This window comes from Theropithecus gelada, chromosome 2, assembly GCF_003255815.1.
Source record: "Theropithecus gelada isolate Dixy chromosome 2, Tgel_1.0, whole genome shotgun sequence".
NCBI classification, from domain to species: domain Eukaryota; kingdom Metazoa; phylum Chordata; class Mammalia; order Primates; family Cercopithecidae; genus Theropithecus; species Theropithecus gelada.
The window spans coordinates 177,361,154-177,386,500 of record NC_037669.1 but is presented as its reverse complement, the minus strand read 5'-3'; the positions used below and the strand labels follow the sequence as shown (position 1 = coordinate 177,386,500).

The window sequence follows — 25,347 nt, the reverse complement described above, 5'->3', positions numbered from 1 at the left end:
ACATTCCAATGACAAGTGAACTTGATTGTTATCTGATGGTTTACGTAATCAGATTTGACTCGGGTATAATTCTGAGTAACAACTTGTAAGTTCGTTCTGCTGAGAACTGCAGATATTTTCTAGTTTTAGTTTCTTTCTACACAAATTCCTATCAAAAATAATTTGCATATATTATTAATCTTGGTGGGGAATATTAATTGTGTCATGATTGTTTTTCTTCCCTCCCTATTTCTCCTTTCCTTCTTCCCTTTCTCCGTTCCCTATTCCCCACTTCTTAAATTTTAAACTTCATTACAAAAAATTGTAAATGTTTCCTAAAAAACCAACACACACACAAACCAAGAGACTAATATCATAAGCCTTCATATACCCATTCCGTAATCAACAGCCATTAGGCTCCTTTCTATTTCATCTGTACCACATTCCCTCATACCACCACTAGATTGGTTACCCTAGACATAATATCATTTGATCTATAAATAGTTGAGTATATTTATAAAGGATATATACTCGCTTTAAAAACATACCATACTTTTGTTTAAAATATAATTTTTAATATCAAATCTTCGGTGTATATTAAAATTTCCCCCATTGCCCTTTTAAAAAAATAGTTGGCTTGTCTGAATTAAGGATTCAAATAAAGTTCACAAATTGCATTTGGTTGATATGTCAAATGTAAATGTTTTCTGATCTATGGCTTCCTCCTCCCTCCTCTGTCCCCCACTACCATTGATTTGTTGAAAAGATCAGGTTCTTTGTCCTGTAGAGCTTTCCATGTTATAGATTTTTGTGGATTACATCAAGAATTTGAGACCCTAAGTGCTCACCTCTTCTGCACCATCCGGTTTGTTCTTTATATTTTCTGTAATTTGGCAGTTAGATCTTGAGACTCAATGAGATTTAAGCTGTATCTTTCTTTTTTTTAAAACCAGGGAGGCTTCATGGGTCCTGCCATCAAGAGACATCCTGTGTCTCTTTTTTGTAATAACATTGATTGGTGGCGTCTGGTATCGTCAGTCTATCCATCACAATATACCCTCCATCAGCTTCTCACTTGATGGATTTTGCTGCCATTGATGATCATTGTCTAGACCCATTATTTCATTAAGCGATGTCCTAATTCCTTCTCTCCTTCCTTATTGTCAGGCATTCTGCTATAAAGAAAAATATTCCTCCTCATTTTGTTTCCCTAAGGAAACACTGCACAGCAAGACAGGATAGACGTCCTATTCTTTCCCCTTATTTATCAATTTTTAAAATAGTGAGTTTGTTGCCTAGCATCCCCTAAAGATAATCCTTATTTTTTTTAGTGTCATTAAGAATTCATATTTCTAGCATAGAGGGTTTTATTCCACCACAGTCATTATCATTTTCGTCGCTCAAATTTTTGTTTGTTTTGACAGTGAAAGTACATGAAATGGACATAATACTAAAGTTGAGAACTCAAAAAAGTTTTTGAAAAGTAAAAATTGCTTTAGGCACATTTAAAAGTAGGGCAATGGGGTTAGAGTTGGTATGTCTCCTCAGTTTTCTTTCAAGTCAGCTAATACTTGAGCCGGGATTCACCAAGGACAAACCTTGCATCCATTCTGAGATAATAATACATGATGACTGGTTCATTTTTCTCAGTAGCTTCAGACCTAGTTGTTTTGTTTCAAGCTTTTAACTTGTGTTGTTTCAGATACAAGGAATAGTAGTACATCAACTATTTTTTCTGCTGGGATTCAACTCCCTGGCCTATGACAATCCATTGAAAAACTGTTGCACGGTGACCTTGTCTTGATATCATTACATAGATGGTGAAAACCACAAAGCATCATAGGTTCTAAAGGGCTTACTGACAAGCTCAAACTAGGATGAACACTGAATATTTAGAGACATTTTGTTCGAGTTATGAGTGTTAGAAATGACAAATTTTCTTAGGCAATACAGCTCAGTGGCAGCATGCAATCAATACTGTTTCTACTGAACTTTCTCATTAACAGCATGAGATATGGGGAAGAAAATCTAGAAGGTTAAATCCAGATTGCAAAAGTTTAATTTCTGGGCTTGTATTTATAGTGAGATCTTTTTTAAAAGGTGAGGAAAACTCATTAATAGACTATAATAGCTTGCAAAGGTATTTTCTCATGACTGTCAGGATGTCATATAGTTTATGAGGAAAAGCCCAACCATTAAAGACACCTTAAAGGGTTTTAGTAAATTACTTTTTCTATTGCTTTTAATGATTTTAATGATTGATGTAAAGCTGGTCTTATTTCCTTTCGGTCAGTGGTATGATAAAGCCATAGTTATCAGTAGTTTGAATACAGGGAAGACTTTTCAAAACCTTTGGTTTATCCAGGGCTCTGTCACCTACTGACTTGGCTCTACAAGTTTTGGGTAGATGGAATTGATTCTATTTGCCACAGCTGTCTCCCAAGATGGCAAATGGATTTGTTATATACCATCACTTTGATCTGTATGAGTCTCAATTTAGAGATGCAAACCATATATTCTTGCTCTGCCCCACTTTCCATTGAGAAATAACATCTTTCTGTCAAAAGTCAGTTAAATTGGAAAGAGTTTGGTTCAAACACAATAATCCCTGGCATAAAAGGACATAAAAATATATTGTTATGAGCATGCACTTTATAAAACTGAGGGGAAAAAGTGGCTCCATGCTAAATGGAGAAAAAAATAATTTTTAGCAGTAGTAAACAACTTTTAGAGGCAGTAAACATTCTTGTCGCCATTTCTCAGGTGCTCTCGAATCTTAAATATTCTAGTTGCTCCCCTCACCCCCACATGTGTCTGCAAGTGTTCTTGCAGGGCACCTACACAGCGAGCAACACATCCCTGCCACCGTCCTGGAGCAATCCAGGTGGAAACAACCTCATGTACTCTTCCTCGATCTGGTTGGCATCGAGTCCTTTAATGGGGACAAAGCGTGTGACTAGCTTGACCGAGATAACCATTCACTGTGTGTGTGCACCCACATTCTCCCTTTCCTTCTCTATTTCCCACCAGCGCCTGTTCACTCCACGAGATGCAGTCATCAGCTATGTGAGGAGGAATAATCATGATAGAAGTGATACAGATTTTCTTTTCCAGCACATGCCAATGGATTTCTCTGTTGTAGCACCTGTTTTGGAGAAGGTGTCTCAGTGAGGTTGCCTTATCTCCTCTGTTGCTGAATTTGTACCTGAGTATATTCTACATTCTTTGTTTTATAACTGCACTTACTTTACAAGGAGACAAGCAAACAGGCCTGCGTGGTTTACTCCTGGAGCTCTGTTCGTATTCCAATTTTTTTTTTTTTTTGAGAAGCTGACAGTGATGGCACAATTTTTTCAAGAAGAAATTAGGAGTCATACAAAATGTCAGTTTGCTGTTGCAGCTGAAGTTATTAAATTTCTATCTGGACAATTTAAAGAACAAAACATTACAAAAAGAATATGAGAATACTGAAGAATACTGAGAATACTGAAGATGTACACTTGATCTGTTTATAATGCCAAGAGACCACATATTGACAACATTTAAAAACACCCATTGAATTAGTGACTATCTCCAAAAAAAAAAAACCATGTAACTCTCTGGATGCATAACCCTTTATATTTTCCAGCTATTACAGGACAAGCTTAGTGATGATGGTGACAATTCTCTTTGTGTTTTGGATCCTTCTTACAGGGGGCAGCACCGTTTCTTGTCTGTGCCACTTCTGGTACAACTGTGTTGGGAGCCTTTGACCCTCTGGATGAAATAGCAGACATCTGTGAGCGGCATGGCCTCTGGCTTCATGTAGATGTAAGTTCATCTATGTGTACATACGTGTTTAACCTTTGGTCTTTTTGTAGCCTTGGTATGACATTTTTCTTATTCTCAGAAACTAGATGTGGAGTCCCCAACGCTTTTATTTATGTTTCAAATTGGGGAAAAGTAGTATGCCGCTTTCTGTGAAGTATAAATGAGAAGATTCCAAGGCTTCATAAATTTTTAGTTTTCTGGATTTCATTTTGCTTCTTTCACTCTCATGAGCCATCTTTGGTCCTCAAATCTACTGTCATTGAAGCAGCCTGGTGTAAGGGACACATCTGGGATTAGGGAGCTGAGAGATTTGTTTGAGACTCTCATCTGCCTCTTCTTCATTGTGATCTTAGCCTGTTGGATTTCAATTTCTTCATTTGTAAAGAGGGGGGATTGTGGATGTGGGCTGTAAAGGATCTTTTTGCTCTAAAATTTTGATGCCAAACAGCTGGAAAATGCAAAAAGCTACATTACATAATTGCATGCTATAACTAAAGCAAGTTTTCTCTGGATCTATCAAGTAATTATTTGAGGGGGGTTGGGAAAATATACTCTTCACTGTTTTTTAACAAAGCATTGGCTTTTTAAAAAAAATTTGTAAGTCCTGTGGTTATTCAAAATACGTATTTCCTTAAATCAAAGGCAACTTTAAAAATTCTACTTCTCCAGGGTTAGAATGCTGAATTCAGTCAACTATGAACACTTGTTGAGCTTTTTAATTTTCTTTTTAAAATGAAATTTTTGTGAAACCAGGAGTTCATTAGTTTGATTCTAACCAAAGAGACAATTGCATGTGGTATTTTGGGACCTTTCCTCTGGTAAGTGATAGTTTCAGATCCTCTTTATCAGAAGCAATATTCTTTGACTTGCTGAACAAAAGAAAACAGCATTTGGGGGATATATCCACACATAATTTTGTAGTTTAGATGATTTTATGCTTTCGAAGTGTTTATTTCAATCCAATCGTATCATGTAGTACAGCGTCTGTGATATGATTCAAAGTTTACCTTAACTGTATACTAACATTTGGTAAGAGCAACAGTAGTATAAAGTTCACTAGAGTTATTGCTTCTATTAGTATGCCAATGGCAATACTTCAGGTAGATTATTTGTGACTTCTTAATGGGATTTTAGCATTTGTATCTGTTCATATTTCAACTTATATCTTATTGATTTTTATAGACTTAGAAGCATAACAATACATTATATTCTAAAAGATAATATGAAGTGAGCATTTTTTAACTATAGAAATAAGGGGGAAAAAATCAAATACATCAGCAGTTATACCTAAATATTATACTCTCATAAAAGAAACATCACATATGGATTATATAGTTTATGTAGTTTGTATAAAACGCAGAAAAGTAAATAGTTTATGTAAAACAGTAACCACAGCAGCTTCTAAATTGGGAGTGACATTAAGAGATTTATGGGGCTTAGAGAAAATTGTGATTTATAAGTATGAATGAAAAGCTCTTTCGGTCTTCTAAAAATTAAAGGTTGAGTCTTTGAAGAAAACATCTTTATAAGGGAATGTAAACCACACCAAATTATCCTATTTGTGCATAGCATGCCCATCTGGCAAATGCCTATAGTATTAGATTAAATTTGACACAAGCCTATCTGGCTTATTAAAGACAGTGTTTACCCATCCTTTAGTATTGTGGGTGTCAAATCCATAAAATGTTATTACAGGAACATGTAGCTTATGTTGAAGAAACTTCATATGCCATAGGTACTTTATTAGTTTTAAAGAGAAAATATTAACAAATTGCAATAATTGCTTGGACCTGTTGGAAATCTTCTAAATGGCATTTTAAAGCTTCTTTAAAATACTAAAAACTGACATTCTCTTTTTAAAAATGAAAGGACATTTACTTGTTCTGAGTTTTCAGTAAAACAATACTGCTCTGCATACATATCATGTTTTATTAATTCTAAGATGCACTTATTTGAAAAAAATTTAACATCTGAAATTGGTATTTTGATGTCAATTTTTATTAGTAGTACACAAAAAATGGGGATGCTTACATTTGATAGTGTCTTCATTTTGGTAATATAATGCATTTTTAAGCAACCGAATAAGAAAAACTAGTTTTATTAGACTCTTTCACCTCCAATACAGTTCTTCCTTCATGAGGGCAATTGTTATGCGAGCTTCTGTCTGAGAGCAAAATGTCGGACTGGTCTAGCTCTTCTTTAAATCAGAGGTTGTAGCTGCTGGAAGCCTCATTCCCAGCAAAGCTTCCTATTCTCTCACCCATTCTTCATTCCAAGTCCCATAGAAGGCAAACATATTTAAAATCCTGGGCTTTAGAGGCTGCCAAATCTCAATTCCATTCCTTCCTTCACACTTCCCTTTCAGGATTGGTTCTACTATTAATTAACCAATTAAAGACAAATATATAAAAAATGATAAACTGTGGTGCCTCACATATAGTAAGAGCTTAATAAATGACAGTCTTTATTGAGATGGAAAGCCAAACTCCATCATTTAGGTGATTGGTTTGATAAATTTCACAGGTTCTGGAGTTAGGAATGAGAGTAAAGCAAATTAAAGTACGGCATTTACATCAGGAGTGTTTTTTTATTTATTTTTTGAATAAATTTATGGATGAGCTGTTCCTAATCCTGCCAAAGTACTTTGTAAACTGGTGAACTAATACCTTGAAAGAGTTCTTGTGATTTCAAAACTTAAATCCAGTTCACTAGAATTGGGAGATGATTATTTACCTTTCTGGAGAAGGAATGGAGGCAGACGCTAGCTCAGGGAGCATGAAGGGGTAGAAGAGTAGGGTATGAGGCAGGTGGAAAGGGTTAGCGAGTAAACAAGTGTGGCTGAGTAGACTAATTAATCCTTCCTGTAGTTGTCACTGAAAGGTTCTCAGAGAGGTTGGGCAATAAGAGAAGTGAGAAAAGTAGGTAATTTAGGATTTAGGATATGTAATGAAAGTCAAGAAAAATGGGGTATGTAACTCATCTTAATATTTGCAAGGACCAAGTTCTCAAAATCCAGATCTGGAGATCCTCAGGTGTAGGCTGGGATAAAATTTTCCTAGATGCTGATGACATTTGCCTTTGTGGCTCAGCCTTAGTCACACATGGTCCATTGTGAATCCAAGTAAGGGAGAAAATGCAACAGGAAAGGAACTTGACTGACAATACTAAGTTACTAATCCTTTACCTGGGAATCTTTGGGATTTGAACACACAACATCCTTGAAACACATCAGACCTCACAGGCCTCTGGGGACCCCATCGAGTTGTTGGAGACTCTAGTCCATGGGATCAAGGCTGGTACTAATATGAGGCCAGTGGGATTCGCAGGGCTCAAATTTTAAGAAGGATTCACTCTTAGGGCCTTGCAAGAGTCCAGCTCTGAGACTGAGTTCCTCCTTGAATTATGCACCCTACTGACTCATTCACTTTACCCTAGTCTCAGCTGTCAATGAAAGTTGTTTTTAAGTGGGATTTAAGGCCACAAAGTTGCTTGTGCTCTACTTTCTCATTATTGGCTACCAATGGGCCCAGCTTTTGTAATACTCTGAGGATCATGGAGATACTTCATTTTCTTTATCTTCCATATCTGTGGTGCATACAACCTTGCCACTTCCTTCTACATATTAAGGTCTATCTATGCCTTTAAATTCCATACCCAAAAACAGAAGTTGCTACATCCTAAGCAACTCCTGAACTTACCTATTGCCTGAAGCATCTCTGTCACCCTCATTGCACATGCTATACTCCCTACTTTGGCCAAATTGTCACTTTCCTGAAAGTAATGATGTTAACATGACAAGAGAATAGGCTTCGAATCTCAGATCTGATTTTTGTCATTGGCAAGACCTTGGACAATTTACCTGAACACCTCTGAACTTTATAAGAAGTGGAAGTGATCATAACTCCATTCTTAATGGAATGCTATAAGGTTTAAATAAACATGGAAAGCATTCAATACAGTCCAAGCTAGTCCCCTCAAATTCTCAATACAGTTATCCTTTAATATCCCTACAAATTAAAATTTATGTCTGCTCCATTTTCAAGAAGCATACTAACTTTTGTATTTCTTACATCAATTTTTCTCCCTTTGTTCCAGACCTGTTGACTATGGGATTTTATCTGAGCTCCCCTCTCCTTTGCTCATAAAATTTATTTCTCCTGTGGATAACTTCCTTATGTCCCAAGCTTGCTCTCTCTCATTTGTCCTTGTTTCATTTGCAGATATTTCTGAAAGCCATTTAACTAAAATGATCTAATTTTTCATTAACAGATATTTCCACCTAGATCATTCTAGTTGGTCTTCTATCTACCATGTCAATAATATGCCTTGTTCATTATGTAGAATGCCAGTCCTTAGCCCATGTCTCATCAAACGCTGAATGGCAAAATGTTAGCATTGTGAAGATGTTGTCTATGTTAGAGTCTAAGCTGTAAGAGCGCATAGACTTTGAACCTCTTCATCCACACATAGCTCAGTTGGTTAATATACCAATATATGATGTGTGAATTTATAATTCTAAGGGTCAGTGAGGGCCCATCTATTGTGATGAGGTTCTGGTTGCCTGAGTAGAACCAGTGATCAGAATTTCCTGGGGTACAAATCAGTTAACATGACATAAAACGAAATATCAAATAATGCGGATTGAGGTCATCACTGAGGGTTTTCTATGACAATCCACTGGCAAACAAATAACATTGGAATAACATTGTTTTGGTACTGTAAATATCTCAACAGGCTTCTTGGGGTGGCTCAGCTTTGATGTCGAGGAAGCACCGCAAGCTTCTGCATGGCATCCACAGGTAAATGTAGTTTCCTGGTGTACAGCCAACTTTTGTCAGGCAAAGGGATCTCTTTGGACTAAGTGATATTTTGAAATTAGGAAAAAACAAAGTAATTGTTTTCCTTAAATAAACCAAAAAAAAAAAAAAAACCAAATTCCTTAAACCACTCAGACAAGGAGTTCTGTAGAACAGTAAACTTTATGAGTACTGAATGTAGATACTGATAATGATAGTATTCCATTGCCTGTGGAAACTAACTGAGTCCTCTCCCTTCTCTGTCCCTTTGTTTAAAAAATAGGGCTGACTCTGTGGCCTGGAACCCACACAAGATGCTGATGGCTGGGATCCAGTGCTGTGCTCTCCTTGTGAAAGACAAATCTGTAAGTTTTCCTCTTGTGTTCTTTGGGCTTCAAGGAGCTTAAGTCACTGTGTTTGCCAAGGGCTTCATTTTTGCTCACCTCTTGGCGACTTGGGCAAAGTGTAAATTGAAGGTCTTTGGGAAATGTTGATGGTCTCTAAATGAAAGACAAAAAAGCCTAGATAAAATATTTAGTGATTCTGCTCAGGTAATTTTGTGGATTTGATTTAGGTATTGTATAATCTCATTAGTTACAGCAAAATGGTCTCTCTCACCCGCATTTGGATTATATTTTAAAACTCAGTTTTAAACATTGCCAAGATTTTTTTCTCCTTGATTAAGTCTGGGATTTAAGTTATCTTGAAACTTCTGCTCACTAAGAAAGTGGAACAGATGTGTGTCATACATTAAATTGAATACTTAATACGCTTAGCTAGGGCTTAACAGCCCGTTTATATGGGAAGACATTTGTTCAGGGCTGATCATTGAACACTGATTTATTAGGGGATTGCTCATCCCAAGTGGTTGGTACTTAGCTTCTTTTGGAATGCTAGGGAGAGTTGGAAACTTGTCTGGATAACTGTGAGGCAAGTGGGAAAAAAGTTGAGGCTCCTGTTGGCCGGAGGTATAAACTCTGTGTTTTCTATGGGTTAAATAAGGATCCTTGTGGGAAGTGGCCCAGGCTGGAAAGTGCTACTTCATTCTTAGAAATGCCTCCTCAAGATCTGTGTTCAGCATGTGGGTGATCTTTCTCAGCCATCTGTTTACATTTTTTTCTTAGGGGACTCCCTTTGCCAATGTTAAAGTCATTTTCTGTTTTTAAGGAATTTTATTTCAAATGAAAACTATTTTTAAAACTTGAAACCTAGTCTTGCATGTGTAGCTATTTACAACTTTGTAAAGAAATTGTGATATTTATATGCTAGTGCCCTGTGCATTTTGACATGATCAAACAGAATGTCCATCAGAAACTAGGAACAGGTTTTGCTTCTATAGAAATAGACACCACCAGAAATATGAATCAGTTCCTTAATGTTTTATTAGGTTGGATATAGTTGAATGTATTCAATGCCATTTAATTTTTAAATTTAAGTTTTAAAATTGTGGTGTGACTGTATTTGTAACTGAAAGGTAGTTTAAGATTACTATATTGATTGTGAACCAAAGAACGTAATCAACTTGCCCATAGGTACACATTTAGGATGGTACAGAGATAGGAATTTACTCAAGTTTTCTTTTGGTCTAGGTATAAAAACAAAAATGTGTCAAGCATCCTTAATGAGTGAAGTATTTTACATGTGCTTTCCACCTAAATCAGACAATCTGAATGACAAACTTATCTGTTGGTGTGATACGCTAAGGAGTGGGGAACTTAGACTAAAAATTTTATGACTACTCTTAACTTTCTAGCTTTCATACACTTTTCTTGTTAAATATTTGAGTAATTTAGCCAACAACTGAATTATTTATGTACTTGAGGCAATTTAAAATTTTTCTGGATCATATAACTTCTTAACAGGGTTTTATTTAAAAAAAAAAAAAAGAATTCATTCCTGGATCTTAGTGACAATAATAACCATGTCTGTTTTCATGGCATGAATTAAGAGGTTAGGGGAATTCTATTCACTGTGCAAAGAACTGAGCACTTTCAAAAAGTTACCTGATTTTTTTTTTTTTTTAAATGAAAAGACTTTCAATTTAAATGGAATAGAAAGCTGAACCATGAGATATGAGATATGGCAATCAGTTTAAGCTTTGTGTTGGCAGTTTTCTATCTCTTTTGTACCTGGTTTCTACCTGTTATTCTCTCTTCCATATCATTAATTCATTCCATCAACCAGCATAAATGATTTGTGTAGGCTAGACACTGTGCGATTCTAGGCTCTTATAGCATTGAATTAGACATATTTCTCAGAGACAAAGAGCTTTTAATCTCACAGGGAAGACAATGAACAAAATGCAGATATTTAATTTTTTAACTGCTATTTTGATAAGTGCACCAACGAATGTCAGACTCTGTTGATTGTAAAAATCAACAGGCATTCCAGCCTCCTTCTCTTCTTGCCCATCTCCCAATATTCACCTAACTAGCCTCCCCTGCAGTTTCCATATGACGTAGATATGTCTAATGTGATGTAGGAAAATGTGATGAGGACCTTGAGAAGAATTTTATACGAAAGCATTCTTCTCACATTTTTCTACCTTGAATGCAGTTGCATCAGACTTGATATATGGGTTGTTACCGTAAGGCAATTACCCTAAATTTTAAAAATTAATATGCACAGAATGACAGAAACAAAGGGAAAGTCTTGGATTGGGGTAATTTTGAAACGTTGTACCCCCAAAACGTGACTCCTTTCAGACTTTGTGATATCAGTGGTTAAAATTAAATGTTCTTACTACTGAAATCATCTCCATTGGGTAATCTGTTAGTTGCAGCCAAATGCACCCTTGTCTGATATAGAGAAGAATATGTCACTTCAGTAATACACAGTAGGGAGATCTATGGTGTTCCAGGTGGAAGGAACATCATGTAAAAATTCTTTAAGATAGGAATGTCCTTTTTTAAAAAATTTAAAAACTGAAAAAGCCTATTTTGACTGAGGCATAGAGAATAATGTGAAGATTGACATAATATGAGACTAAAGGATCAAGCAGTGGGTAGATCATGAAGGGTCTAGGAGACTATTGTGATGATTTTAGACTTGATCTTTAGAACAATAGAAGAACTAAAAGTTATTGGAAAATATTTTCATTTAGGACAATGAATTGGAGGGGAACAAGAATAGATAGAAGACTAAAAAAGGGCTTGTAATATCCTATGCCAGAGTTGATGGCAAGAGAGATGGGAAAATGTGATATTTAGTATACATTTTAGCTGTCAATTTAGACAGGGCTGAATTATCAACTATTGATTATCAATTCATTATCAATTATTATGGGAGATGAGAGAGAAACAGGTGTCATGTCTATCTCCCTAAATAGAATCATTCATTCAGTTGCTGTATCAGTAATCAGGATACAGCAACTGAATGAATGATTCTATTTAGGGAGATGAAGATCACTGGAAGAGAAGAGTTGAGAGTGAAACACCTTTCAGTGTTGCTTATACTAAATGAGGTTCTTCTGAGGTATTCAAGTGAGGAAGTCACATAGGAGGTTGACATACGGACCCAAATCTAAGAAGTCTATATAGTAAAGTCTATTACAGAATTGTTGACACATAGATGACATGTGAGGTCATAGGAATGGGTTAGATGCCTTGGGACGCTCTTTGGAATTAGAAGAAAATAAGATCTAGAACTTAGCCCTGAAAAACTTTAGCATTTAGAGATTAGATAGAGGAGGAAGGATTCCCCATGAAGGCTGAGTCAGAATGGCCAGGGAGATGGTGGGAAGACCACAAAGAGGGATGCTAACCAAACAGAGAAGAACATGTAGGAGAGAAAAAGTCCTCTCTTTTCCTTACCCATTGCAAGGTTCATGGCTGACTTTCCTATAACAAAAGACCTTGACAAAAGAAAAGCATAACAAGCTTATTTAACCAACATTTTTGTGAAACAAGAACCTTCAGAGATGAAGCTCCAAAGGCCCAGGTAAAACTATTTTTCTGGACAATCATGCAGAAGTATGGTCATAAGCTGGCAGGGGGGACTTTGCAGGGCCTGTTTGTCCAGGCTTCTTGACCTCCAGGCATAAGGTAGGACCCCTCTGGAATGAGGGTCTTAACAGCCTCCTTTTAGGGGAGGGAGGTCAAATAATTATTTATGACCATGTTTCAGGGAAGAAAGATGAGAGAAGGTCAGCGAGTGACCTCCAAGGTGCCATATTTTGGATAACTGTGTTCTGAGCCATACAAATGTGAGGCATGTGAATGACTTTCATCCTTCGTGTGACAGCTTATTGTCACCCTCTTCTTTGAAGAGTCCCCAGACTTACCAAGATAAACTGGCACCTCCCCAGTGTTGTTTCTCAGACTGTTTCCCTCCTTTAAAGTGCTTATATAGTTGCTATATGCAGTGTGTATAATTACTATTTGTAATTATGACTTCTCATGTAATATTCTCTCCCACTAGAATGTAAGCTGCATGAGGAGAAAGACTATCATCATATTCAACACTTTGTCAGTGCCTAGCAAGTATTCACTGAAAATGGAAAAAAATCTAGTATTTAAAAACTGAATGGTTAATTAAATACAATAATCATCCTCAGAAATATCTGCCTTCATGTCAGCAGTAACTAAGAATTTGAATTTTTCTCTCACCCCAAATTATTCCTTTTGAAAACTCCAAGATACAATGATTAAAATTATAGTTGATGAGCTCTATTGCTTAGGTCCTAACACAAGGCTTGTGTTAGGACAATCATTGATGAATAGTGATTTTAATTGGTACTTCTTCTGTTGATGTAAGAGGATAACTCTAGTTTAAAAGAAAGTAAATTACTTAGTAAATATACTGCTGTTCAGGCAAAAACTAATTCCCTAATTTGTACCTGCAAAGCCCTGACATCCACAATGCTGGTTTTCCTGATTGACTGGTAGCTTTTGCATTTTTGATTTCCTGTGTTAGTAAATAGGACTGCTTCAGGAACAAAGCACAGCTGTTGCCCTCAAAGTTGTACTATCACTAACCCCCTTTGAATCACAGGGATAAAAAGAAAATCAGGGATTTTTAAAAAATCTGATTATAAATAGGTTGACTTCAGAGATAAATGCGGGATTTGTGTGGCTGTTTTGGATCAAAGACAGTTTTGATGCTTTGATCTAAAATAAAAGGCAATATATTCTAAGAATCAGTTACATAGATGGAGAAAAATCTCAGTATCAGCTTTTTGATTTTTAGTGTTTATGAGACAGAGTTTTTAGTTCAAAAAAAAAAAAACCCCAACAGGTATGAGAATATGAAACATGCTAATCAGATGGCATTTTAAGTATAAATGATTCCTCTTTATTTCTACCTACCATTATAATTCCATTTGAACTCACAATGCCTTTCTGTTGAACCTAGCTGCTACAGAAAACTCAAGTGAATTTTTTTTTTTTACTTTTTTAGAAAGACTATGTTGACAGTATGGGTTTTAAAAAATCATGTTCATTTTTAATATTTTTATTTCAGAAGTAATTCATGTTCATCATCCAATGAGTCTGAAAATTCAGATAAAAAGGTGAATGAAAAGCAACACAGAATACTGATATCTGAAGATGCCCTTTATGTATTTCCCCATGTATACCTACATTTAAATGTATGTGTATACACCATCCTTCATCTAAAAAATTTGCAGTATATCTTGCTTTTAGCATGCATTTTCTATTTAACAAAATTATGAAAACTGTTTCATGTCAATATGGATGCTATTACAATTTTAATAGCTGCAGAAAGTCCTATCATTTTGATGTATCATAATTAACTTGGCCAACCTCTTATTGCTGACCAGATGACTTTAATTTTTGTCTATTACAAATTTGGTTACCATCTTTGAGACTAAATCTTTTTGCACAAACTTTAGTCTTACTTTAGCATAAATCCCTAGAAGTGGAAGAGCAGTATCTAGCTTTCATAATGCTTTTTAAATACAGGTTTCCTAATCTTTCTTCAAAAGCATTTACATTCTCATTAATGGAGTGTGTGTGTGTGTGTGTGTGTATATATATATATATATATATGCATGTGTGTGCATGCATGTTTTTGTTCTAACCTTTGACATCACAGGCATAGTTTTGTCAATTTGATAGGCAGACATTTGTACACTTACTGACACAGATGCAAACATTTTCCTTCTAATTTTATCTATTGACATTTTATACCTCCTTCTCAGGGATCTTCTTTGGCTCAGTGTATTGACACGCAATTGTAAATTACCTAGGTTTTAAATGTGAGGCCCTGGAGATAAGCTTGCAAGGCTTTTCCTTTCCTTTCATCTTCATTCTAGAGGAGGCTCAGAATATAGACCCTCCCCGCCCCCCCACTTTTATTTTTGGAGAAGGAGTAGCAAAAAAAAGAAGAGTGGGATAGTCATTCAATAGTTATTGAGGATGTGCTGAGCCACACACTGCAATGTAAAGAAAAAAAGGAGACTAATGTCATTTCCCAGTGTGGTTGCCAGGAAAAGACAATTTTTGCTGGAAAATATACCTGAGAAGCAGGTTTCTTAGCCCCATTTTCATTTCTGTTCTGAATGATATTACAAATGACAATTATTACATGCCCGTTAAAAAGTGTGCAAGTAAAGAAAGAAAATACATTTTTCTTTTAAATCAGAGAAACTAGAACAAACTGAATCTGGTTTTGTGGGGATTTCTTTCCTAGCTCTTGCTTTTCTTCATAGAGTTCCTATGGAAATGCCATTAGATGGTTTGAAAATACTGAACAATCTGATCAAAGAAATTTTTTTCTCTCCTGCCAGAGAACACTCACACTTTTTCTGTACAGGTACATTGTAAATTTATTTAGGATGACAGCCTACCAGCTAATGTAGCAGAAAAAGGGGAAGGTAGGTGTTTAAAACTGATTAGAAAAGAGAAGCATTTGACTTGTAGGGGAGATATCAATCTCTTGTGCTTCATGCTGCCATAATCATTCTCTGTGTCTGGGCTGTTCTTGCTTGAGCTCAGAAAATTCTTCCCAGGCCTTTCGGCAAGGTTGAGAATCAAAACACAGATAACTCATTGATTTCCTGACTGGTAAATACTCTTTTTAATTCCTGTGTTTTAAAAATTATAATAAGCAACAGGTAATTTTCTTTCCACGAAGTTTTGCAGGTGCATCACATTAAAAAACATGATTTCATCAGTAATCACAAACACCGCTGTCATTTCTGCTTTCCTTCTCTAAAAGGTAAAGGGATAATAATGTTAGAACCTCCTGTGTTCAGAATCCATTATCTATTTCTCCACCAAACCAATAAAATTTTTAGGATTTGTTGGTATTACCACTGCCATTCGTTTTAACAAGAGAATTTGCATTTTGCTTTAGATCCTTGACCCATACAGCTCAGTATATTGCTGCTATTGCTGACTGTGGCCCCAAGAGATGTGTTATTATGTGTTATTATGTAATTGTGATTGTACTACCTGATCTCAATCATCAGTTACCATCTAGTCATAAATGTGTACCGGTCCTAATGCAGGGCTTGAACTGGGCACCACAGTTCTTAGAATCATCTGTGTAGTACACTGAGAGCTACTTGAGGACAGAATGGGTCTCACTCACCACTGTTGCTCCACTACTGAGTATAAAACCCAAGCCTCAGCTAATTCTCAATTAAAAAATGTTTCCTGAAGTGACTAAATCTGTATCTATTTCCAATACCACCAAATGGCAATGTGTTTTAAGTTTTTTACCCACAGTGTGGAGTAATATGTCCTTTATCATGCATTCTGATCTTTCAAGTCTCAAAGCATGTCCCTTCTCGCTAATATATAGGAATTTTTTTGAAGGGGTAGGGAAATCATTTGTCTCATCCATATGGCTTGATGTAGCCATTACCTCCTCTCATCCCATCCCATGTTGGCGCTTTAAAAATCTTGACTCTGGGTTGTGCCAACATTTGGCCTTTTACCTACATGCCTTAGAGACCAATAATAAACCAGTGACTCATGGTTTCCTTTTTCAGAAACCATATTGTCTTTCCCCTAGGAAGTTATTTTTGTTTTAGTATCTAATGATGCTGTCTTTTATTGGAGACTGGACAAGTAGAAGAGACACTTGCTTTTCTAAGGCTCCCTGGGTCCTCTCTTGACCCCTTCTAATGAACAGAATGACATTCACAATCTGCCAGTTTGCTGCAAATGGCTGTCTGTAATGTTGGATGCAGCATCTTGGCCAACGGTCTCCCAATTTCATCCTTGAGTTCCTTCAAAACTCTTGGGTGGCTGCCACCTGGTCTTACTGATTAAGCTACATTTATTTTGTCAGTTTGGCTTAGATGAGTTGGGGTTTTGCCCATTATTGGATTTTATATTTTCTGCCTGTTTCTGCAGAACCCTGAGGGTGTAGGAATCTCGCTAACGCCCTTCCAGGTAACGAATTCACTCATCTTGGCAGTCAGCCTGTTTCAGTATGGAACTCCAATCTTTGCTTCTCTGCCCCGTCATCACAGAGGACTTCAGATTCCCTAAAAAATGACAAGAAAAATATGAAATTCTGCCTTTGTGTCCTTTTGTCATTTGATAAAAGACCAGCAGTTGAAAAATATCCCAGAGAGAGGATTCTGTTTACACACTAATTTTTTTCCATCTCAGCTTGAAACAAAACTGATTAGGGTCCCACAGCACAGAAAGATTATATAAATTAAAATCTAAGAAAGGAAGAAACATAAGATTAAGGGAATAAAAGGAAGCCTGGAATGAACGTAATAGAAAAATTTATGCCATACTAAGCATGCTACACCTGCCTCGGGTGGGCTAGAATTTGGTTTTACTATTTTTTAAAGGATTGCAAGTATCTGCCCTTTTTGCCTTTTATTTTACTATGAACTCGTGGCAACAAGGCCTTCTTTTTAAGTTCTGGGATACGTGTGCTAAGCGTACAGGTTTGTTAAATAGGTACACGTGTGCCATGGTGGCTTGCTGCACCTGTCAACCTGTCATCTAGGTTTTAAGGCTCGCATGTATTAGGTATTTGTTGTAATGCTCTCCCTCCCCTTGTCCCCCACCCAAAGACAGGCCCTAGTGTGTGATGTTCCCCTCCCTGTGTCCATGTGTTCTCATTGTTTCTCTCCCACTTATGAGTGAAAACTTGTGTTTGGTTTTCCGTTCCTGTGCTAGTTAAGGCCTTCGCTTTTACCACAACTCTGATAAGATACTTGAGGCCCCCTTTTGAGTTCTTGGAATAAATCATTCTATTTGTTTTTCTTTGTATAATTTTATTGTCATATTGGTTGTTTCCAAGGAAGATACCTTAAAACATACCTGATAATTCTAATTAGGCTTTCTAGCTTTGTTGTTTCATGGCCAAAATATTTAGGGAGTCAATTTTTTGCTTCCATTTCTCTCTCCTTTTCTGGCACATCAATTAAATATATAGTAAGCCTGTTCCTTTTTTTTCTTCTATTTTATATGTTCCATAATTGTCTTTCCATGTTTCATTGTGTACAATTTCTTCTGACCTATCTTGAAATTCTCTAATTTTCTCTTCAGCTGTAGCTAATCTGCTGCTAAAGCCGTCTGAGTTATTTTGATATTGTCTTTCTAGCTTTATAATTTCTAATGGATTCTTTTTACCTATATACTGTCTTCTCTAGGTTCTTGATGTTTTTAAGATTAGTTTTTATCTGCTTAAACACTGTAAGCATATTTACCATCTTTTTTGTTAACTTCAATATCTAGTTTCCCCCTTTGGTGTTATTACTATTATTTCTTGTGTCTGTGATTCCTGGCTCTCATATTGTCTACAGAGGTACCTTATAATCCTTGGTGGTTTACTTAATATTTTATTTGAAAAGTTACCCTTAGGAATAATTAAGACCTGAAGTGATCTTTCTTTATAAAAATGGAATCTCTATTTTCATTTTTATGAGCATCTGAGGGAACTGGCAGTTTAGGACCAATGTTTGACATTTTTTCTGGATCTTCGAGGTATAGCCTGCACCTCCATTTCATGGTGGAGACCTCTGGGTCCCAAACAAGAAAAGGGATTTCTTTCTTGGCCTTAATGACAATGAACACTTTTGAATTTTGTTTCCTGAAACCTTTAGGATATCTGGTGGTGAGAACTGATAACACTCTAGGTCTCCAAACTTGGTGGACTTAGGACCTCAATCTTTGTTCCCCTCCTTCTCACCATTCTGGTTCTTGTCTTGACTATCCTCCCCAACTCTGAAAATTTCCCGGAGTAGGAACGTCTCTAGCTTACCTCCTTGAGTTCCCTTTTCCTCTTTGTACCTCCAGCAGTTTATCCCTGTCTTGTGGAGGTCTGCTAGGCTTTTCATTAGATGCAGTTTTATATTTTGTTCCAGGAATCCTGGCTGTCTTCAGTGGGAGGGACTCCAATTCATCTATTCCTTTATTAGAATTGACATGTACCACATTTTGGATTTTTAATAATTAGCAGCTGTTCAGTACTGCCACTGGAAATAAGTATTTGTTTATTCAGTCTTTCATTCAACCTGAAAATATGTAGAGACTACTATGTGTTCAGTGAATAAGACATGCCCCCTACCCTAAGTTAACGCAAAGGTTAATAAAAAAAAATTTTAAGTAAACAATTAACATATACTATTCTTTAGTTATGTAATGGTTAAAAAGGAGTTGGAGAATGTAGATAAAATAAGAACACTGCTGAAAAGGCTGGTCAAGAAACTGTTGCAACAGAGGTGACTTAAAATATCAGTTACTGGTATTTTCTTTCCATATTTTAAAAGTAATATATGATCACATTATCAAAGAGTCAAGCATAATTAAGAACACAAAAATTACTTGTAAAACACCAGCCAATATTAATTCATTTAAAATTTTCTTGAGATGCATGTTTATATGTCTATGCTAAGTATAAATTAATATATTTTGCTTATATAACCAGCATCTTGCTTTCTTTATCCACTTCTACCCCTTCTTATGATCTAAAAAAACAGTCTCCTTGGGTTTAAAGAAGCTTGAGAATATTTCTTTAATCATGGCCATCTTTACCACGAAAGCAGCTAATTCAGCACCTTCAGCCAAGTTCAGCGGTGTGCATTACATGAAAGTCCATATATGTTTTTAGAAGCTTTCTTCCTATTACAAAATTTGCAACACCTTCTCCCCCATCCAGACACTTCTTACAACTGTAGTTACTGAGGTAATCAGTGACTGTCAGAAACATGGGAAGCTAAACCTGTCTTGTTCAATTAGGAGATATTGGTATTTGGAAATATCATCCAGCCATCTATTTTTCTTGTGGAATTTTGTCATCTTTTTGTGACACACGTTAACTATTCATCTATAGAGAAAGTCTCCAAGTGATACCAGATTTTCGTATGAGCAAATTATCCCATTATAGATGTACCAAATGAAACCCAATATTGTACAAAACCTGCATATCAACTAAAGGAAATGTGGAATAGTCTAAAGTGAAAATAATTTGTAAAAAACATAGCATTAGTGCATAAACTGGAGGAGAAAAGTAGAGGAATTTTAATTAAGGGTCAGAAGACTGGGTAAGGCATGAATATAACTTGATATTACATTTCTGAAATAATCCCATTCATTGGATCAAATGGCTGTTGATTGTTTTGCAAGTCCACCTTGCTGTAATCATTATAGCTTCAGAATATATTTCATCTAGTAGAGTCTTTTACAAAATGACTTATCATCTATTTATTCTTCCAAACAGTTTTCAAAAACTTAAGTTTAAAAAACTTCCACTGGGGAGTTTTTCTAAAGTTTATATTAAACCTACAAGTTAATTTCAGAAGACTTAACATCTTTGTATGATTTTAGCCTTCCAACCTAGTAATATTTATTCAGATCTCATTTATTTCAAAGGTTCTTTTTAACTTTGTTATAAATTTCAAATATGTACAAAAGTAGAGATGAACGTTCATGAACCCATCACATGGTTTTTAGCAAGGATCAATTCATGAGAAGTTTCATATCTACTTCTTCCCCCTCTTGCCTGTGTATAAAAAGAGAAAAAAGACATTCATACATTATATCAGTTTACCTGTAAGTATTTCAGTTGTAATGGCTTTTCTAATAGAGGACCCTGCATATGTTTTGCTCGGATTATTTATACATTTTGTATTATATATTTTGTTTTTTAAACCTTCTGACTGCTAAGGCTGATGTAAGAAAAACTTTTGAAATATTTACTTATATTTAACTACTTTACCAGATCGCTAGCTAATTGGTTCTGAGAGATTTTAAGTTATAATCATATTCTTAGAAATGCAAGAGAATATCAGTATAAACTGTCATTTTTTTCATTCTAATATCTAAGCTTCATATTGGTTACAATTATAATGCACTGATAGAATTTTCAAAAATATGTTCAGTAATAGTAAACAGAAGACATTCTTGTCTTTGTAATTTTATTGAAGGCGCCCTAACTTGTATATTCTTAATATTGAGAAATTATCTAGTATTGGAGTTTTACCATATATCTATTATCATATAAGGCAATTCTATCAATTTACTCCTTAAACAAAATTCATGTTAATAGATTTTCTATGTTACTGATTCACCTCATTTTATTACATTAAATTATTTTAATATGTTAGTGGATGATTTTTGCCTCCATATACATGTGATCAATCTATTCTTTGTGTTTTATCTTGGTTGGATAGTATTTTGAGTACAGTTTTAAAATGTCTTTTTTTAAAAAAAATTTCAATAACAAGCATCAGTTTTTAGAAATGTTCAGGAAATGTAATAAAACTCTTGCTCAGAAATTTTGGGATAGATAATTCTTTGACTGTGTTCAGTTTTTAAATTGAACTATTAATTTTCTGCTGTAGTTGAGTTCAATATTTTCTCAAATACATTTTGCTAAGATTTTCAAAGATCTTAGCATAATATATGCCATGTCTTTATTTTTATCTCATTTTTGTCTCGTATCCCTGCCTGAAATCTTAATTTTTAATTAAAAAATTTTCCCTGATTACTTATTTTCTTTCCATAAGGAATCACTTTTTGCATTTATTTTTCATGTCCTTATTAAATTTATGTAATTAATATTCCATTTCTCCTGATTTATGTTTTTGTTCTGTAAGAATGCTGTTTTACATTTGAGGGCAGTTTTGGCTCAGCTCCTTAAGTTCCATTTTGGAGTGTTCTCATCTAAATTATTTTCCAATTAATCTATAATAACCATGTTAGTTTACTCTGAGCAAAGACTGATTTATAATAGTGATTTTAATCTCCCAAGTGCTTAAGATGTGTTATGAAATTCTGGGTTTTATTGTACTCAGATAATGATCAGAATGAAACCAGAGATAAAGGGTGACAAATTTTTACCTTTTACACTCCACAGTTATTCTTGGAAGGATATCTTATACAAAAAACCATTTTTAATTCACATCCTCTTTCCCAAGTAGATAAACAGGCTTCAGAGTTGGGGAGGGAAGAGGCCTCTCTGAAGAGAAAGCAAATCTCAAGTACAAGTGTAAACCCAGGGCACCAAGAAAGAATAGAACCTCCCTGTAAAGGAAAAGATAATAGGTTCTTTCCTGTCAGCTCAAATTCTAGGTGAAAATGTGGGAAGCCTCCCCCCTCCATCTCCCATGTCAATATGGTCAAGCAGAAACTAGAGATGGCCCTTTATCTAGGCATTAGAGTACCTGGGGTAGCCCGCTGTGTTCCTGCAGGCTTCAGAGTGGCTGGTATGGAGGATCATCCAAAAGTGACTGAACATGAACAAGACAGAAAGATGCCTGGAAATAGGAGCATGAAGCAAGAAGCAGGCCTCAAGTGATCTGACATTCAGAGGCCATGGCAGATCTTCAGGCATAAGCAGGAAGGTGGGAAGACCATCTTGGGATGAGCTAAGGGCGGAGCTCAACACACGACTGCAGTGACCAAACTGGACAAGCAGATTTCACACCTCAGTATAGGGTTGCCAGATTCAGTAAATAAAAACACAGGAGGCTCAGTTAAATTTGATTTTCATTAAATAATATTTTAATGTAAGTATATCCCAAATGTTATATAGGACATACTTATATTAATGGTTTTTATAAATTTATAATGTGTTTGAAATTCAAATTTAATGGGGGTATTTTGTATTTTAACTGGCAACTCTTCAACAGCATTTGAGAAATTCACAATAACATGAAATAGAGAACAAGAGCAGGAAGAAATTACCCTCAGAAAAAAAAAAATTCTTGATCAACTATGTTTTATTTCTGAATGGTCTGACTGGTCAATTTGAGTTTTTCTGAAAGTGACCAGACTAAATATTATGCATTAGAAGTAATGGTGGCTCCAAATCAGAAATGTTTTAAAGAAAAATAAAGTTCCCTTTGTATACATCCAAAGTGATATAATTTTAAAACTTCTAACAATTATATTTGCTTTTAAGTTCTCATGACAGGAAAAATATGGCACCTCCACAGTATAATGTTTACATCTCTGCCCAAAAGACTAGCAAAGCTAAATTAGAATATCTCAGTGTTAATTCTATATTTCTAGTCTTCTTAGCCTCTGGTCCAATTGGTGGGGCAGCGGGATGGAGCGAGGGTTCATTATGCCCATCTCTATGGATGAGAGGGGAAGGGGTCATTGTGAACTGGGCAAGGAGGCTAAATTGTGTCTACAATGAACATCTTCCATGCCTTGCTGTAACAATTTACTAGTGGATTGCCGATTTTTAAATGTAGTCTAGAAACTAAAAAACAACAAAAACCAAGAATTATATCTTCCCCATCTCCAGTTCCATAGCAGTTATCAGAAAGAAGTTTACCACTTCTCCTTTATAAGGCTACTCTCTTCCCAGTACATTTCATTATGCCCTTGTCATGGAGTAGCACATGTGGCTATTATATGTTCTTTTGGTCTTACCTTGAAATAGTATTCGTCTATTTTCAGTCTTAGCACCAAAGTGTAGATTAAACCCTTGACATCCAGTTATAGAAATACTGGTGCATTCATTTAGAGCACTGTCAGAATCTTTGTGCCATTTCAATATCCAACTTGCCAGAGAGGGAGTGAAATGCAATGAAATACGTAGCTGTTTTCAGAGCTAGTGTGAACCAGAAATTTATATGTAATAAGGAAAAGATTGTTTTCTGCCTGTGAGGTAGCAACATCAAGCGTTAGAGGGTTAGCCGCTCTAAGAGATTTCATTTCCCAATTTTGAAAGATATAGGGCCCCTTCACGTAAAAGGTTCAATTGAAATCTAAAAGGAAAATCTCTAGAGTTCTTCAATTGTCTTCTTTGTTTAAAAAGCTTGTGATTGAGGAAATGACTCACCCATGATTGGTGGCAAGGTTATATTCTAGAATCTGATATTGGATTTACAATACAACAATAAATTAGTATGAACTCATGGAGTTTAACTCTCCCTGTACGGAGATTTATTTTTCTCAATGCCTCTATAGCTTTAGACAATTTTGAGAAAGGTTGTCACTTACATTCAAGACATTTATAATTATTTAGAACCAAAAACAGACATGCATGCCAGGCTACATGAGACTAGAGAAGACATATTGTCACTCATCATTGTAATGCGTTCATGGATTTTGTAAGGCAGGCGAGAAGGAAAGTATCTATGGTTCATTTTAGGTCACTGGGGTATGGGCACTGTATGTCAGCACATGGTGACTTTTTAGAGGGTATGCTGAGCCGTGATAGGTGTGGGGACTATATCAGTGTTTGGATATGGGACAGGAATAGGGTGTGGCACCCTTCACCCTAAGATGCTGTAAATACAGTTATCCCCTGATTTCTGACAAGCACTGAACTGTCAGAAATTAAGAATATGTGGGCCGGGCGTGGTAGCTCATGCCTATAATCCCAGCACTTTGGTAGGCTGAGGCGGGCGAATTACCTGAGGTCAGGAGTTCAAGACTAGCCTGGCCAACATGGTGAAATCCTGTCTCTACCAAAAATACAAAAAGTAGCCAGGGATGGTGGCATGCACCTGTAGTCTCAGCTACTCGTGAGGCTGAGGCAGGAGAATCGCTTGAACGCGAGAGGCAGAGGTTGCAGTGAGCCAAGATCACGCCACTGCACTCCAGCCTGGGTGACAGAGTAAGACTCTGTCTCAAAAAACAAAATAAAACAAAACAAAACAAAACAAAGAAAAAAAAGGAAAGAAAAGAAAAACACAGATTAAGAATCTATGGTCTTGGGGAGAGCAAAGTCAGATCTAGACAATGACATGTGGGTATCTGGGACTGGGGAATGATGTGCTGGGAGATGAGGCTTGGAAGCAATTTCAGATCACATATGGAGGGATTTAAACATCATGTTAAGAATGCATTTATTTTCCTACAGGCAAGTTGTTCCCTTTGTGTGGAAAACCAGATACTCTCTTTGCCTACTTGAGTCCTACTGTTTCTCCCATAAAACACAGCTCAAGCCTCAACTCTTCCAGGCGGCCTTTCTGCTTTTCCAGGACGCTTTAGGGGCCTCCTCTCTAGCCAAGCATTTGGTTCAGTACATATCGCAAATTCCTCTAATGGTGGAGCCATTAGCCTCTCACCTATATTGAAAGAGGCTCCCTGCCTGTTCCTCATGTCCAGTACAGGCCTGGCAAGTTCCATAAACAGTTAAAACAAGTGGATAAATATAGTAACCCATCAAATCCATATATCAATCCCATGAGGTAGGGACTCTTCCCCTTCCTACTGTACAGATGAGGAACCTGAATACAGAAAGCATAAACAACATGCTCACAGCCTTCCATGAATCTCATAAAGGATGGAAGTGGGATTCAGTCAGTCATGCTCAGTCCACAATCCATGCTTTTAACCACATAGCTTATGTGTGCCTAAAACAA

At 36.1% G+C, this 25,347-nt stretch overlaps 1 protein-coding gene across 1 annotated transcript in view; it reads left to right on the top strand.

Moving 5' to 3' along the window:
- The window catches only part of GADL1 (glutamate decarboxylase like 1), a 136,874-nt gene that overhangs the window by 22,692 nt on the left and 88,835 nt on the right, over positions 1 to 25,347 (top strand). Inside the window, exons 9-11 of the mRNA XM_025377390.1 lie at positions 3,673 to 3,789; positions 8,524 to 8,588; positions 8,869 to 8,950. Coding sequence (XP_025233175.1) covers positions 3,673 to 3,789; positions 8,524 to 8,588; positions 8,869 to 8,950 — 264 coding nt within the window. The remainder of the gene's footprint in view (positions 1 to 3,672; positions 3,790 to 8,523; positions 8,589 to 8,868; positions 8,951 to 25,347) is intronic.